The following is a 17381-nucleotide window of genomic DNA, read 5'->3' on the forward strand; positions in this document are numbered from 1 at the left end:
AAATACAGACACTGACAAGGAGTTTAGCAAAACGGAAGAACAGGAGGTTTCATTACCAGCTCCCTTATGGGATTTTAAATGCAGCTCAGAGCATCCTTTGTTTTAAAAAGACAAAAGCAGCAATCAGTGCATAATATGCTGTACCTGAAATAATGATGATCGAATGCCACTTCATTGACATTTTTCACAGCTAAAAAGCTCACTGTCACTTCCCCCCCAAATTTAATATTAACATTTCCTGGACCAGGAAAAGGATATTTTTCTCTTATAGCCTTGTCACTGCATATGTAAAGCTAGTCATTGGTAATACTTTGGATCTAATTCTTAACATCCCTTCCAACATCTCACATATTTAGACTCATGTGAGTCCAAGACCCCTGCTTGCACAGTAATGGACGTCCCCTGACATTGGCCCGACTTTTGTTGTTTCCTGGGAGAACCGGGAACACTCAAAATTCTTTAAAAACAATCTATATCCAACTGCTGCATTCAGAACCTCTAGAAGCCCTGAACGAAAAGTGCCGTACAAGTATCAGAGTAACATCCATGCATTTAATTGGCATTCCTAAAATGAGATCCTTTTGATTTTACTTCAGGATAATCCATTTAAACACACCGACAGGCCCAAGTCCGGAAGCCTTTACTCAACCCTTATGTAATGGATCATCACTGCATACACAGAGACGTGACTATCAGCAGAAACAGAACCTGGCAGCCCCAGTATCAGGAATACAGGCCTCTCCCACTTGAATCAAAGCAGATCATTTTACCTTGTTTTAATTTTGTTTTTACCAAATAAGCATTTCCCCTGGTTTGCTACCCAAACAACATAATGCTGCATCACTGTGCTGCCTGAAAATGAGAGAGAGATGATTTTTTGGTGTCCATTTCATTGGGCAAGCTCTGAGAAGTGCGAAGTAGTAAACAAACAGTAAAAATAACAAGTCATTTGTGAAACAACTGGCAGTGCAAACTTCTTCATATTGCCCACTAATCTGTGTCTACCCTGCTCTAGAGGGGTGACATCTAAGAAGCAGAGGGTAATTCATGCCCAATTAATCCTATGCCTGTCTGCCAACAAGGGTGCCAATTAGCATTAACTGTGATTGGGTGACACTTTGATATGGGCACCTGTCCATAAGGAACAGAGATGCAAGTAATAATTCATTCTATGTAGGTCACAGGGGGTGTCAAATGCCTTCCAGTGATTTTCCAACCTCGAATGGAGTTGAACCATTGACTTTGGGTACGATTACACTGAAAAACAAACCTCCACTGCAGTGAGTCCTAGGAAGGCTCTCGCTACATGGTTAAAAATAGCAACATAGATTTTCCCACTCAAGCTGGAGCCTGAGCTCTGAGACCCACCCCGTCCTCAACAGACTCCAGAGCTCCAGCCCAGGCCCGAACATCCACACTGCAATTGTTAGCCCTATCGCACATACACCCCGAGCCCATGAGCCTGAGTCAGTTGATTCGCGCTCAGATTTGCTGCCATATGTTTTTTGCAGTGTAGATGTACCCATTACATTTGAAAGGCTTTATTATCCCCTTACCAATACCCTTTAGCCATCCTGTCACACTAATTTTGTTTTCAAAAGTTCTTCTTTTATTCCTGACAAACACTGCATTGCTTGTAATTTGGGGTGGGGGTCGGGGAGAATCATGACAAAACTATGGTTGTGCCAAAGATCTTTCGCTGGATTTTAAGAGCTTCTATTAAGAGTCACTCTCACTGTATCAATACAAATGTCTTAATACCACTGTATTTTGATTAAGCAAAAGAGATATCCCCTTTGATAGTTTGGGTAATAGAGTCATGACATAGATTACAAATTGGGGATAGTAACTATTTGGTATTAAGCTTTTATCTATCCTTTTTATTATGAAATTTGCATAGTCCCCATCACTATAGTATCTGAGCAGCTCACAATCTTTAATGTACTTATCCTCAGAACACTTCTATGAGGAATGGAAGTGCTCTTATTCCCATTCTAGAGATGGGGAACTCAGGCACAGAAAGGCTAAGGCCCAGATACACAAGAGAGACTTGGAGGTTGTGAGACTGAGCGTCACCCAAATCTTAGAACTCCTAGAAAATCACCATGCCATTTATCCAGTTTTAGAAGCAGGATGAGTTGAGATACAATGAGGTAAAATTCTCCATCTGTCCTCCAGGGATTTATAACACTCTCATCACCATCGCGTTAGTTCAACTTCAGCCTTTAAATACTGGTGGGATCTAGTATTTCTATTTCCCAGGATGGGCTTTATAAATCCAGACCTCACTCTTTGGACGGGATGGAGGGGACAACAGAGGCTGGGAATAAGCCTATAGTTTAACCAGGAGCATCTTTATGCAATTAGTCACATCCCTCTCTGTGCTAACGCAATGAGGTCAATTGACTTGCCAAATGTCAGACAGTGCGTCAAGTATTCATTCAGATTAGAAACCAGGACCTGCCTGGATAACCACAACACAATGTGATTTCTGGATGTTATCCAAAACTTGATTCATCTTCTCTCCTTAATTTTCCTATTTTATATGCTCATATAAACAAAGAGGTTTCAATGTTTGCAACAGTTAAAAACTAGAAGGATTTCTTAATGGATATAAAATTATGTAAATTCTAAACATCTGTAATTGGCTTTAGGAAAAAAAGAGCCTCCTACGAAAGAGGGCATTAGAATCCCAGCACTAGCAGCCACAGAAACAACAAGGAAAGAGAACTGATGACTAGTGATGGTCAGATAGATCCTAGAAATCCGTTTGCCACAGAAAAACACAGAATTTGCGTTTTTACAGAGAATCTTTAGTTTTTACATTTTGTGAAAAAAATAAACACAGATACAGTGGAACCTTGTGTTTTCTGAACTAATTGGGACCGGGGCCGGATCGGATAATCAAAAATTTGGATAATCAGGAGAATGGGCAAGGCTCTGCTGTCAGCTCTGGGTGGCGGGGCTCTGGCTCTCAACTTACAATATATCATTGTGTTCCACTGACACTTATATGTACATTGTGGCTAGGGAAACTAAAGTTCAGCGTTTCATTTTAATCACAGAAAAATGCGGATTTGTTTTTTTTAAATCAGAGAATTTTGCTTTTTTTATCATGGAAAACTAGGATCCCTGGTGATGTGTGAACCTTATTTCATACACTGCATTCTGGGTAATAACATGAGATGACTGTTTCTAAAACTAACCTAGTTTTTATTGAGAGAACTATTCAGAGATGCTACAACTGCAACTGGCATTCAAGCCATGTGCAAACAGACTGGATTTTTGGTGCCTCCTACAAAACTCTGCCCTAATGCAACCTGGGCTCCTCCCTCCATATCCCACACAGGTTGCTACAAACCTCACTACAGGTAACAAGTGTCACCAACTCTCGCAATTTTAGCGCAAGTCTTGCAATGTTTGAGGTTTTGTTTAGAGCCCCAGCTCCTAGAAACAACTCATTATAAAAGAATTTAAACTTACATTTGTTTTAAAAGAAGTAAGTTTCTAGTCCTCATGCTTGAAGAGAAGCGCTTGAAAATGTGACTCAAGTGCATCCTCAAGGGTCAAAAACCAAAAAAAAAAATTAAATAACCCCAAATTTACTATTTTGGGTTAAAAATCATTTATGGGGGCCTGAGTCATGGAACTTTTGGGGTTACCAGTATAAAGTACCCACCTCCCAAATAACACCACTCCACTCTTATCTAGCATTTCTCAAAGAGCTCTGTACAAATCAGTATAATTCATCCTCATATCACCCTGCAAAGCCAGTCAGTAAAATGTGTTTCTTCATTTCACACATGGGGAAACTTCAGCTGAGAAATTTAGGGCCTGAGCACCCAGCAGTTTTCACGGAGTTCAACTGGAACTATACGGTATGTCTACACTGCAAAGAAAAACCCATGGCACCAAGTCTCAGAGCCCAGGTCCACTGATTTGGGCTTTTGGGGCTAAAAGTAGCAGTGTAGACATTCCCCCTTGGGCTGAAGCCTGGATTCTGAAATCGGACGAGCTGGGAGGGTCTCAGAGCTCAGGCTCCAGCCCGAGTGGGAATGTCTACCCTGCTATTTTTAGCCCAAGCCTCACTGGCCTGAGTCAGTTGACCTGGCATCAGACTTGCACCACGAGTTTTCCTTTACAATGTAGATACACCCTGATGTTAAGCCCTTCTGAAAGTCAGGCCCAAGATGACTTGGCCCAGGCCACGCAGGGAGTCAGCGGAAGATCGGTGACTATGCTTCAGACGTTCTCGATTCCCAGGCTTGGGCTCACCCTGTAAGGTCACACTTCCCCCTGCAATAAAAGACCATCCCTCTTCTATTCCCGCCCAACTCAGCTAAATCCTCTTTCCTTTTCATGACCTTGCTTTCACCCCTGTTAACTCTTGCTCCTTCTTTACTACACTCCTGCCCATAGCTCTGTTAGTGAGTCTCTGCTCAGTGTACAGTCATTGTGTGGGGCTTCTAAATTGTTTTTCTCGTGACAATTATCCACAGGCAGGCCTTGGCTGGTATGCATGTGTGAGTACATCCATTTCAGCACTGTCCCTCTCCCTCCGGGGTCAGATCAGTAGTCAATCAAGAAAACATGAAGATACTAAAAAAAATTTCAGATGCTATGCAAATTTCCATACACATCTCTGCCAACTGACGATACCTTCTGTTATTCCTGTCCTCCCACATAAGCTTTGTTAATGCATCCAATTCCTGACTTGCCCTGTCCTTTACTAGCCATTCCTCAGCCCCACAACAGCACTTGAATGCACCTCCAAGTTAACTTGCAATTCCTCTCACTATTAAATTTCAGCTAGCACTATTTATTTGTATTACAACAGCATCCAGCAGCCTCATTCAGGATTAGGACCCCATTTTGTCAGCTGCTGTATAAATGTGAAATAAGGGAGAACATCTGCTCCAAAGAGCTTACAGTCTAAATACTGGAAGCCTAGGCTTCCAATGGAGCTCCTCCAATGCACCATCTTCCCAGGCTACACCACCTTTGCTATTCCACTCCTGAGCCCCAAAGAGCACTATCAATGCATCTTATTCCTCACCTCTAAGCACCCTTTGCTATTTCTCTTCCAAACCCCCTCCTCTATCCCGAGCTAAGACTGTGAAGTGACATGTGCCAAACTATGTGATGGTTTTGGGAAGTGGACAAATAAGGGTGGAGACCTTTTTTGCTTCTGATGTTTGATCCTTGTCCTGGGAAGGGACTTAAGCCCTAAGCATACCCATTAGATCATTGGCTTGGCATACAGTATTGCACTTGCTATTACACCTGCAGCGGCTCTCATCCATTTGCCCCAGCAGGGGGCAGTGTAGTACATAGTGTAGGAACACGAAGGGGAGAAAAACAGTAAGCCTGATGGAACACAAAGAAGAGCAATACATGTGCAGTTGGAAAATCACTAGGGCTTTATTGTACACCTCTACTGGAGAAAGGATTTCACATCTAGACTATGCAATATGTTCAACACGAATCCAAAAACATTCGGGGGGCGGGGGAGGACTCAGCATTTTCTAACACAGGGATTTCTGTTTGCTTGTTACATTGTAAAAACATTTTCAAAGCGGGCAGCTGGGAGAAAAGAGAGAAAAAGCCCGAAATGACTTACTAGAGGGGCTTGTATTTTTGTGCACAGCCTAAAGTCAATCTACTGCAAAAGAGAGTTTTGTTTCTAAAGTGGCCAGCACCTCTTGCAACATATTTCCTAATCAGCTAGTATTTATGGTCGATATTTTATATTTCCAATTTCCCCCTAAGGGCTCATGAGAAAGCAGCACACCTGCCAACCTTTTCAGCTGGGCCAATAATTGCCAATTTGCTCTTTGCCTTAGTATATCACTCAATTTAGCCCTTGCTGTGCCCTGCATACATCCTCATTCATCTAGGTGCCCCCATGACAATTAGAGTGTTAGCTTCAGCTAACTAGGGCAACTATTCTACTAGGGTTGGAAGACAATTATTAGTCTATTTTCCCATCTTGTGGCAACAAAATTGAGAATCCATGACAATTACATTCAGCAATTCTGTCCTCTGCTGCCTCCTCCTCTCCCTCTCCCCACCTTGCAAATATTTCAAATCATCACAGCTCCACTACCACATTCAAATTTTCCATGTTCACAGGGAGTGAGGGTTCTATTTAAATGATAATGAGGGACGATCCATTCAATTTAGTGAGGGAGAAAATCCATTAAAATGCAGGCAGTTCTTAAGCTGATGGGTCAAGAAAAAGATAAAACCTTTTTTAAAGCCATTATACAAAGGTCTGTGTGGATTTTTTACACTGTTTGGGACATCAGAAAAGATTAGGACAATTACAGAATGCGGGGAGGCGGAGGGAGCAAAACCCAAACCTCCCAGCTTTACTTGGGTCAACATAACAAGCAGCAATGCACTTATCTGTCTCTTAGTTCTTTGGTAACTTTCAATTACCTTACTATGAAAGATAGGAAAAAATCCTGTTTTGGAAAAAAGCTGTTGACTCTGTGTTGGTTTAAAAGGAACCTGATAGGACACCAAGAACATGTGTTGCAGAGACCTTTGCTTTGTAATACATTAAAAGGGAATTTACCATTGACCATTGCAAGTACAAACAAGTATAAATTCTCATCCTTCCCCACCCCTTTAAATAAGAATTATTTGTCATGCAAACATTGGTTAAAACTTCGTTTTCCCATAACAGGCTTATCATATCGATGAGAAACCAGTCCCAACAAATCAAATCTTTGCAGTCAGAGATCAGTTCACTAGACCAAAATATACATTTTCCCCTCAATGATCTATAATAAACGGAGCTCCCAGGAACATCTGGAAAGATGCACTGTACAACACAGAGTATTATTGTTATACTATAAAGCTTTAGTGCTCTTTCCACATGGAAATTTCACTGTGCCAAAGCAGAGTGAGTGTGAGTGAGAGAAAGGGGGTGTGCACGGGGGTGTGTGTGTGTGAGAGAGACTCAGTCAATCATTTGACTTCAGTTTCCTTTAGGGTGTAATTATTTCATGACAGATCAGGCCACCTCTTGCCTTCATGGTCCATCAGAGACTAAAGACATGCATTAATGTAAATAAAACACATCTTACTGGCACCCCATTAAATAAGTCATCTCAAGAAACAATTCATACAAAGAAACTAAGTTGCTCCTAATAGCACCTCCTAAATGCCAAACTGCACTGAAGTGAGAGAGGAGCAACCAAGGAATGTGTGTGATGGCCCTACAGTGCTCCCAGAGCAGTAACTTTAATGCACACATTCCTCTGCACACCTGCTGTGCCACAGTATAGCAGCCAAATCTGCTAGCACCTGCTTCATTTACTCTGGTTGTTGCCACAAGTTAATAGGGATGGAGGTGGGAGATGAAGACATTACAAAGCAGGCATCACAAGACTGTTTTGAGCCCAAACACACTGAGTAACAGCAGGACAGCTAGTTGGACTGAGCAAGCAATGGGCCAGATGCCTGAGGCAGCATGATATGTCGGCAAGAAAAAGTAACAGCACTAGGACAATTGCATTTCAGAGCCTCAATTTGTAATCCCTCCAGCAGCCCCTAAAGGGGAAGAAAATAAAACCCCTTTCCCTTTACATCTTTAGTGCACAATGGGGGTTTAATCCTCTGAGTGCCACACATAAGGGGTCAAGTCTGTTCAATTGCACACCATCCACGCCAGGAGATGCATCTATAGAGCCATATGGGATGGACAGGAGAATCCTGTGTTAATCCACACTCCTCATAGCATGCACACAAAAAATCTTGGGTCTTCTTCTCCACTTCTCTGCAAGAGTGTACCAGCAGATTGCAACAGTGCAGCCTTTGAAGGCTTACTTTGTAACTGCCACTAAATAGCATTTACTACCTTGTGATGAATTGTTGTGAAAAGTAAAATAAAACTCAACTGCAATCATGAAATAACGAACTAAGGGCATTTTGTGATTCATAAACCTCGCTCTTCAAACAATTTCATTAGTCACTAACTGGAAAAACTGCATCCTTTGTAATGGGTCGCTGGGTCATTAGAGCAACATAAGCGAGGTTCTCCTGTATGCTCCTGCCCACAGACACCATGCTGGAAGTCTCCAAGGAGCCTGGAAGAGTTGAACACCCGACTCGCACTGAATTTCCTTGGATGAATAAGTCCCTGTGAGGAGCCTACAGAGTTAGACATTCGATGAAGCTCAAGTTCTTTAGGCTCTCATGCTGTAACACTGTGGGCTCGGGCAGAGGGTTGGGGTGCGGGAGTGTGTGTGAAGGATCTGGCTGGGGGTGCGGGCTCTGAGGTGGGGCGGGGTCAGGGATGAAGAGTTTGGCAGGGTGCCCCCAGCTGGGGCCAGAAAGGAGGACTCCCCCCAGCCCTCCCATCCCCGGCAGCACACTCACCTAGCACCACTGTCACTGCACATGCTCCTAGGACCCCTCTCAAGTCCAGGAAGCCCCCTTGCCTCCCCTGTGGTGGGTGCATGGGGAGGGGGCTGCCAACACCTCTTCCCCTGCTGCTGCCCCTCACTGTAGCCTCACTGGGGGTGGGGGATGGGGATGCCCCTTGTCCAGCATGGGGCAGGAGCAGTGACTGCAGGTGGGGGGCCCCCTGTGCTGGTGGAGGGTCCTGCTGGAAAAGGGAAGGGTCCATCCATCTGAAGCGGAAGGGCAGGGTCAGGCTCAGCCTGCCCTGGTACTAGTGATTGGGGGGCGCTAGGACCCTGCGGCGGCAGTTGATGCCGGGAGCCGGCAGAGAGGTGAGCGCAGCATGGAACTGCAAGGGGCAGCCACCCAGGGCGCAGGCAGGGATGCTCGGGGGAGGCAGGAGGGGGCGGCAGGAGGGGCCGGGGGAGAAACCCGGCCCCGAACATTGGTAGAGCCGGGCCCCCAGACCTTGAATATTGCTGGAGCTTGGGCACCATGGGCCCATATAACTCGTCTCCCCTGGTGGTGGGTGTGGAGAGAAAATAGCTCTCTCCCCACCTACAACGTTACAGGCTCCTCCAAAAACCTGTGAGACTGGCTAACCAGTTGCCATCTAAATACTTTGACCTAAACTACTGAAATCAATTGGTAGGTCTGAATCTTTTTTTTTTCTTTCCCCCAGCTGTATTAAGCAGCGTCAGTGTTACCAGCTGCCTCAGATCACATACTTGTCAAGAGTGACTAGAGGTTGAGAATTATAAAAAAAAAAAAAAAAAAGAAAGACTATTACTGTCCAAACACACAGTCAAAAACACACAAACACACACACACGATTATTTTCCCCTAAGGGATTTTTTCCCCCTTTTTCTTCTCCAGTGTGCGCAGATTCTTTATTCTAGAAGCAAATCACAGGAACAGTGATTTTTTTTTCCTTCCTCCCACTATGTAGGCTGTTTACAGCACCCCATTCACACTCAAAACATGTAGAGAGAATTTTCCCCCCTCACATTTCCCTGTCAGAGCTGTCAAGCCGAATCCCGCTTTAATCTGCCAGAAGCACTTTTCTGCTGACATTTTTAATAAATACTTTCAGCTTTTAAACACATTTGTGGGAGCCATTTTTCCCCTCTTTCTCCCCCCCCCCCACCTTCTTCTCCTGTAGAATAGGCTCTGAAAGACTTAATGGCAAATACATTACACTTATCAAAGGCTTTTTTCCCCCTCCTTCCTTTTGCATCCTGAAGCAGAGGTAGTGTTTTCAATTTTAAAGCTAAATTAACTGTCCAATTGAATTTGGCTGGTGTGAGCCGTTTTCTGTGACAGGTTTTAGTTATGAAGCATATTTTACATTAATAGAACTCAACATGAAAACCGCTCGCTCTGGGATTTCTGTGGCTTGCCATTGAAATGTTAAATTTAATATTTCAGACATGCTTGTGCCAGCGTTTGATTATTGTTCTTCATTTAAATCTCTCCTAACGGGAAAGGTCCTAATTAGTAAAAAATCATGTTTTAATGAAGGCGAAATGCTAATTGCTAACACAAAAAGCCTTCACATAAAATTATCCCAGCACTGCCATTGATTTCTTGGTGACTCAAAAGCCCATTTGTGTGTTTACACACGAAGGCACCATTTACTTTTGTTTTATCATAACATTTCACTCAAAGTAGAGTTGAGTTTCCTAAGAGAAAGGCAGCTCTCCACCACCACTCAAAAAATGCTCCTCATCTCTCAGAGGCAGGAAGCATAACAATAGGTGAGCCAGCTTTGCCTCCACCATAATTCTGTGCAGAAGCTAAAAACAAAAGCATCTGTAAAAACCTTTTTACACAACTTTTTTCTTTAAAAAAATCTCAAGCCATCTTTCCCCTTAGGAATAACAATTCCATTTTGTTTTCCCATCTCTGATCTTTCACTTATCATATTATTTGCACCATGATTATAGTGTTTGCAAGGCAGCTCAACCACTTATGCCATAACACTCAATCATGACATAAAAAAAAGTTATTACACAGTGACCTCTGGATGCCAACATTTGTTCAGCGAGATTTATGAAAAGCCATGTCAGCAGTGGGAATTGCTGCAATGAAGCGGCGCTTGATTCTGGTACTTACATCACTGAGACGGTCCCTCGAGCTGCTCCGCTGAGAGCTCGTAGCCTCCCTGATGCTGTCTTCTTCGCTATTTCTGCCACTTCTGCTTGCAGGAACCTTCATCTAGAGGGAGCAACGAAAAACAAACAGAGGATTTTCAGGCACTGCTGCATCACCTGTTCCTGAGGTCACCAAAAGCAGTTTCTCAAATGTGTTCAAACCTATAATTTCACTGGAATGTGGAGAAGATGCTCTTGAGTTCATGAGACTTTTCCAAAGAGTGCCTTACCCACTTGTTTCTGCATCCCTTTTTGTTAACATTCAATGAACAGGTGAATTTAGCACTCATGGAAGTGGGACAGGCTGAGCCAAGTAGCTATGACCACGAAGACAACAGGCAAATTTCCCTCACAATCTACTACTAATGCACCTCAGTTCAGACCTGAACCACTTCAGTATTGAAAATACTCCTAACTGTGAGGAATTAATAATACACACATGTTGAAGGCTCCCATCCCCATACTGAGCTACCATTACTTGTTTAGAAGCACATCAGGGGTCTCAAAGAAAAGAAACAAAGCTCCCCTCGCCTCCCTAATAGAGTGAAACTGCTTGTTTATGTGGAATCAAATTTACGTGTGAGATATTACTGTGGAGTCTCCAGTCAGTATGCAGTAACATTATGTAATAATAAAAGAAGTCATAGTTCTGTACTGAGACAGAGCAACTCATTCCTCGACAAGCTACCATCACTTCAAAAGCTTCAATGTAATTTTCCTGACAATGTGTGTATTTACCCCTCTGAGATAGGGAAATGCTTTTATCCTCATTTTACAGACCAACAACTGAGTCACAGAGAGGCTTATGGGCCAGATATTTAAAGGTATTTAGACACCCAACAGGATTTTTTAAAGCATCTAGACACCTAAACCGCCTGGATTTCAATGTGTGTTAGATGCCTAGATGCTTTTGAAAATCACACTAGGACCCTAAATGCCTCTTAAGGATGTCTGGCAGAGCAGGAAATTGAACATAGGTCTCCTAAATCCTACGTTAGTTCCCTAGCCACTGGACTATCCTTCCACCTTTTCACTTGTGATCTTGCCTACATTTGAACCCAGGACACTAAGTAAAAGGGATAACGTCTCAAATCACAGCAATACCAGCGCTTCATTCTGCAAAGACTGTAAAAGGGGAGGGGAGGAAAGGGGGAGGAAGAACAGAACTGAAATGTCATTCACTGCCACATTCCTGAGATCATCTACTAACAAATTATTCTGTTAATTTCCTTGTGAAATACTGGGTGGAAGGAAGTGTTTAATTTATTAATAGGTTCTATTCATATCAGTCTGCTTCTATTTAAATTACAGTATTTAAAATGTTGATTTGTACAAATTGGTACTTTTAATGGCAATAAAATTCCCTTGTTTCCCTGGGTGCAATTTCATTGCATAATCTGCAATTCAGTGGCCAGAGATATTTCCTGGTGGTTCCAGCATATGTTAACACCCGCCGAGGGCACTGTCACTCCATGCCCATGGAGACGGCGCCCTTCAGTATAACACTGAGGTGCTTCAGTGCACACACTCAACAGTGAAATGCTCTAGTACATACCGTACAGAGCCCCCATTCAACACTTGGGACTGCAGCAGTTAAAACGCCTCGGTTTCTTCCCAGTGAATGTGCAGGGCATTATTCGCAGACTGAGGCCAACTACTGAGCTAGTCTGGAGAATATAATACCGCTTAGCTCCAGAGAAGGTGCTGTTCAGGGTTGAGATTACAGCACATCTGGACATGTCCGGGGGGAAGAGGGTAGGTTGTAGAGGAGGAGGGAAGAGAGACAGAGAGAGAAAGAGACAGTAAAAGAGAGTCCACCATTCCCAATGTTACTAATTCCTTAATCTCAAACTCAAATATTCACCAGAAACACGTAACAAGAAGGAAACCTCACAAGTTCAAGGTCTCACCCAATCTGTTACCGAAGTGAACCCAATCTTTCTTGAGCAGTAGTATGCCCCCCCTGTTCCCTCACCTGACCTGTTTCCCTTTAATAAACTTTGGAGGAAAGAACCTACACCTACACGCAGGAACAAATTGAGACAATTTGACCTGACAAGGTCTCGCACGGGCAAACAAATTAGAAGCATCACTGCTGCCATTAACCTTTCCGAGTAAATATCAATTATTAAACTTGCTGTACTACCTCTGTCCCCCGTTTGCTGCTGTGAATTAAGAGGGTCATCAGCCTTTTTGACAGATCTTGTTCATTTACACCTGCTGCCTGCCAGCAGGGGAGCCCACACACCAGCAGCCTGAGTGCTGAGCCAAGCTGCTTTAATTCATCAGTAATTACCCTAATGAGCCACATGCAGGACTGAACTAGGAGGACAAGGAGTTCTGCTAAATGGATGCATCAGTTTCATGGGCACTTTTTGCAGATCTGGAGATTAGTGAACTGGTCAAAAGCTTGTTTCTTGAAGTTGCTCCTGGCTTGACTGCTTGATTTTTAATCAGTTTCTCTGGATGTTGCTGTTTCAGCTATAAAAATTCCCTCTGGCTGTATCCTTGAGTTGAGTCTTACTTTGCATACTGACATCCCTTTTCCATCCCTTTGAATGGTCCTAGCCCTAGGAGACCATGAAATCTTTGCACAAAAGCCCTAAATGTAACAAAGCCAGAGGATGCACACTTTCCCCGTTTTGTTGCTTCACAATGGGTCTTCAGCAGGATTTGAACCTGGACTTTCCACAGTGTAGCACAGACTTGCGCCATTTGGTCACAGGAAGTAATTTAGGCTATGTCTACACAGCGCACTTTACAGCGCTGCAGCTGTAAGATGCACTGTGTAGTCGCTCTTTCTCACCAGGAGAGAGCTCTCCCAGCAATAAAACAAAACCACCCCTAATAGGGTGACCCGATGTCCTGATTTTATTTTTGGGGATTTTTCTTATATAGGCTCCTATTACCCCTCCACCCCCATCCTGATTTTTCACAGTTGCTGTCTGGTCACCCTAACCCCAAAAGAGGGGTGGTGGCGTAGTGCTGTCTACACTGGCACTTTTCAGTGCTAAAAGTTTTGTCGCTCAGAGGTGTGGTTTGAGCAACAAAAGTTTTAGCACTGAAAGTGCCAGTGTAAACACAGCCTTAGTTGACTGGCAGCAATAGTAAGCTGCTGTGCCCTAGTGCAGTGATTCTCAACCAGGGGTCCAGGGCCCCCTGGGGAGCCGCAAGCAGGTTTCAGGGGGGACGCCAAGCAGGGCCAGTGTTAGACTCACTGGGGCCCAGGGCAGAAAGCTGAAGTCCCATTGCATGGGGCTGAAGCCCGGGGCCCTGAGCCCCGCCACCTGGGACTGAAGTCGAAGCCTGAGCAACTTAGCTTCCTGGGGGCCCCCCTGTGGCAGGGGCCCCCAGGCAATTGCAATGCTTGCCACTCCGTAACCTGCACAGAACTAGTAGCTGTGCCACAGAACTGTGGAATTCTTTTATAGCCTGTTGGGGGGGCAGGGAGGGGGCTCAGAAAGAAAAGGATTGAGAAGCCCTGCCCAAGTGGAGCATCCAACAGTGCCAACGTTTTACACAGACACTACCCTAACATCAACCACTTTATGTATTTTTAAAGTGTGAACAAAACCAGAGTCCAGAAGTTCAGGATAACTTATGCCTGGAAAACTTGGAAATTTCATTTCCACCTGAAAATACTGTGCTTACTACTGTTACAGGAAGGCCTTAGAATTATTAGAAACAAGAGAATAAAGGGAAAAAAACCCCTATTTTTTCAGTTTGTTGATTTGGTGAATTTGACAGCACTTTAGATAGCCCTTTTTTCCGTTTTGCTGATTGCGCACGCCTCCTCCAGGCCCTGCAATATGGTGTTTCCAGGAAAAGTAGCCACAAAGCTGAAAGAGAAAGTAAAGAAGCAGCAGGCAGCAGTGTACCAGGGCCAGGTTTGAGACTATTTGATAGTGTTGATCTTGGGCCTGCCCCAAACACTATTCTAAGCATCAGGGGAGCAGGAAACAAAAACTAAAAAAACTGAAAACAAACATCAAGTCGTAATTTTGAAAGAGAGCTCTTTTAGGACATTCCCTTTTGTTTTAGTCAGTCAATTAAAAAAATTCAGGTCGACAATGTCCCTTTAGGAAAGTTAAACCAAAACAGAGCAGCAATACAAACAAGGGGGAGACTTACAAGGTTTGATAATTAGACTTGGCAAAAATTGGTTTTTTTTATACTTTTGATGGATAACCATGCTTATTTTTCAGCATTTTTTTTTTTTTTAGATTTTTACTGATTGCAAATGTTCACAGTTACACAAAATTATGGGTTCTAAGCATTTTTTTATTTTAATCTGTTTAAATTTCACAGTTGTAGAAATTATGGGGGCGGGTCAGATAGTTATTTAATTACAGTAGTTGCTGAGATTCAACAAGCTAAAAAGCTTTATAACACAAATTGTCAATACCACAGGTCAAAATATAAGAATAAAAATTGTAAAATCAAACTCCATTAAGTTCTGAAGAAGCATTTTCTGACTTTGCCAACCTTTATGTTTCAATCATTATTGATAGAAATATTTTTCCATCTGTTTTTGTGAGTATGGCGAAACTAACGTTTACCAACATTTATCAATAAAAATCTAATCCTTCCAAGCATATTGAAAATTTACCTCTTCCGAGGGCCAACATTTACCAACATTTATCAATACAAATCTAATCCTTCCAAGCATATTGAAAATTTACCTCTTCCGAGGGCCAAATTTCACCCTCATCTAGGTCCCAAATCAGCAATGTGTTTAAGTCCATCCATATTTAGCAAAACTCTTAAGTACACATTTAATGCTTTGCTTAATCAGGGCGTGAATACTACTGAAGGTTTGTCTGAAGGCAGAATTTGTCTCCACCACTGCTTAGAACCCAGTGTTGCTCAGAACATGGACAAATGCTACCTTCTTCTTGAGACACAACCCATCAAAGAACATGCACATTATGGTGCAAAGCTGGCAGTTAGTGGCCCCGGACATCTCTATAGTTCAATGCAATTCTCACGATCAACCAAAGGCCCAGCTTTCAGAATATGAGGAATCCCAAACAGCCATTTCTGCTTAGGGGCTGGTTTGGCAGGCGAAAGAGTGTGTGTGTGTGTGTTTGTGTGTGTGTGTGTGGGGGTGTGTGGATAGGTATGAAAGGCCACAATCAGTCGGCATGCTCCAGGTGCTCATGGACAATCCCGAACCACATTCAGAGCCAAGAATTATGAATCTCATGCCATTGGACAACATGTAGCATGATTAAATACCATAACTCATTCCAGCAATAACTTCAGCTCTCATTATATTCCAGTTCTGTTTTTCTCTAGTGCACCTGCCTTCCCCTGCCCCCCTTGCTTCTTTTTCCTGAGGGGGAAAGATGTGCGTGGACAGAATGGGGTCTTCCCTGTACAAAAGGGCTTTTTTCTTTATCACTGTGCTAGCTCCCAGACCCTGCTTTTTAATCATAATAGATCACTCCACTCTCCATTTACTTACGCTTTTCCGATGTCATAGAAAAGCCCATTTTAATTTGGTGCCCCTATTTTCAAATCACAGGCACATTGCCCCTGCTCGTTATTAATAAATACACTTCGATTTATCAGAAGCTCCGTTTGAGTGCCATGGGGAGCCTGGGGCAAAAGGAGACAAATTCTTTTCTTAAGTTGTTCTGAAAGGTGCTGGGCTTTCCGACCCTCACCCCCATTAACCTAGCAAAGCTAGTTCGCTCCTACTGGGAGCTCCATGGCTTGCACAGCGGCAAACTCGGACTGATCTTGTGCCATCTCAATATATTTGTTCATTATCTTGCGCGCACACAGAAGCATTTGGAAATGTACTCGGGGCACAGGCCAAATTGAATCATCTGCCTTCATTTTCCACACGATCTGAAGCTACAGCTGCTACAACAGGCTGTGGGATTTTTTTCCCATTCCCTAACACTTTTTTATCTCTCTTAAAGCCACAGCCGTCTGGTTTTTAACTCCTTGTCATTTTTGGTTTTGTGAGAAGGTTTTTTTTTTTTTTTTTTTAGGGAAGGCTTCTGCAGACACAGTCTCTAATTTTACTGAGGCTTGATTTGGGGGCTGCATCATGGAAGCAGTAGAGAAAGCAATGCCCTTGGGGGAACAGCATAATTAATATTCATCTTCTATGGTGGCTCAGATGGATCTATTAATCCATTAATCCTCTTGCCTCTGTTACTGGGCAAGAACCTGGTAGAGATGGCAGCTGCCCATCCTGTGTACTGACTGTGAGCACTTAGATATACTGGGAGACAGAAAAAGGGGGTGTCTTTTGGTCGTGTTCGCACAGCACAGTAGGATCCTGGTGGTCCATGTCCGGGGCTCTTTGGTGCCAGGATAATACAAACAAACAAACAATACTGAACATGCTCGCTTCCAAATCCAAACAAGAATGACAGACGGAGCTCCACATGGTGTTCCACCATGTTGTGTCCTCTGGGAAACACAAAGGTAACCTGAGGGAATAGTTTGATTGCTTTAAAAGCTCTGACAAATCAGCTTTTGAGTTGTGTTGTGTGAAGGGACAAATCAACTATAGCCAACAAAATTCAGATGAACTCCGTTTTCCTTCCAATTTATCGGCAAAACTTAAGTCGGAGGAGGCAGCTCAAAGAAAAGCAGATACTTTTCTCTTGAATTAACCCCAACATGAAAAGTTTGGAGCCAAGCTTCTGGATCTGGAGTTCTGGGGGCAGACCTATCTCTACAGTTCACATATCTATGCCATACTGCCGGTGAATGGATTCGGCGTATAATGGACAGCCTTATAAACTAGCTTGCCAAGAGATCTACTTCCATTGTTTCTGGAGGGGCAGTCCAGAG

At 43.4% G+C, this 17381-nt stretch overlaps 1 protein-coding gene across 28 annotated transcripts in view; it reads right to left on the reverse strand.

The window, feature by feature from the left end:
• FBRSL1 (fibrosin like 1) overlaps positions 1-17381 on the reverse strand; it is a 733202-nt gene that overhangs the window by 371714 nt on the left and 344107 nt on the right. For all 28 annotated transcript variants that reach the window (XM_043529090.1, XM_043529079.1, XM_043529089.1 and 25 more), the window contains one exon: positions 10528-10629. In XM_043529090.1, coding sequence (XP_043385025.1) covers positions 10528-10629 — 102 coding nt within the window. The remainder of the gene's footprint in view (positions 1-10527; positions 10630-17381) is intronic.

Source organism: Chelonia mydas, chromosome 15 (assembly GCF_015237465.2).
Source record: "Chelonia mydas isolate rCheMyd1 chromosome 15, rCheMyd1.pri.v2, whole genome shotgun sequence".
NCBI classification, from domain to species: Eukaryota; Metazoa; Chordata; order Testudines; family Cheloniidae; genus Chelonia; species Chelonia mydas.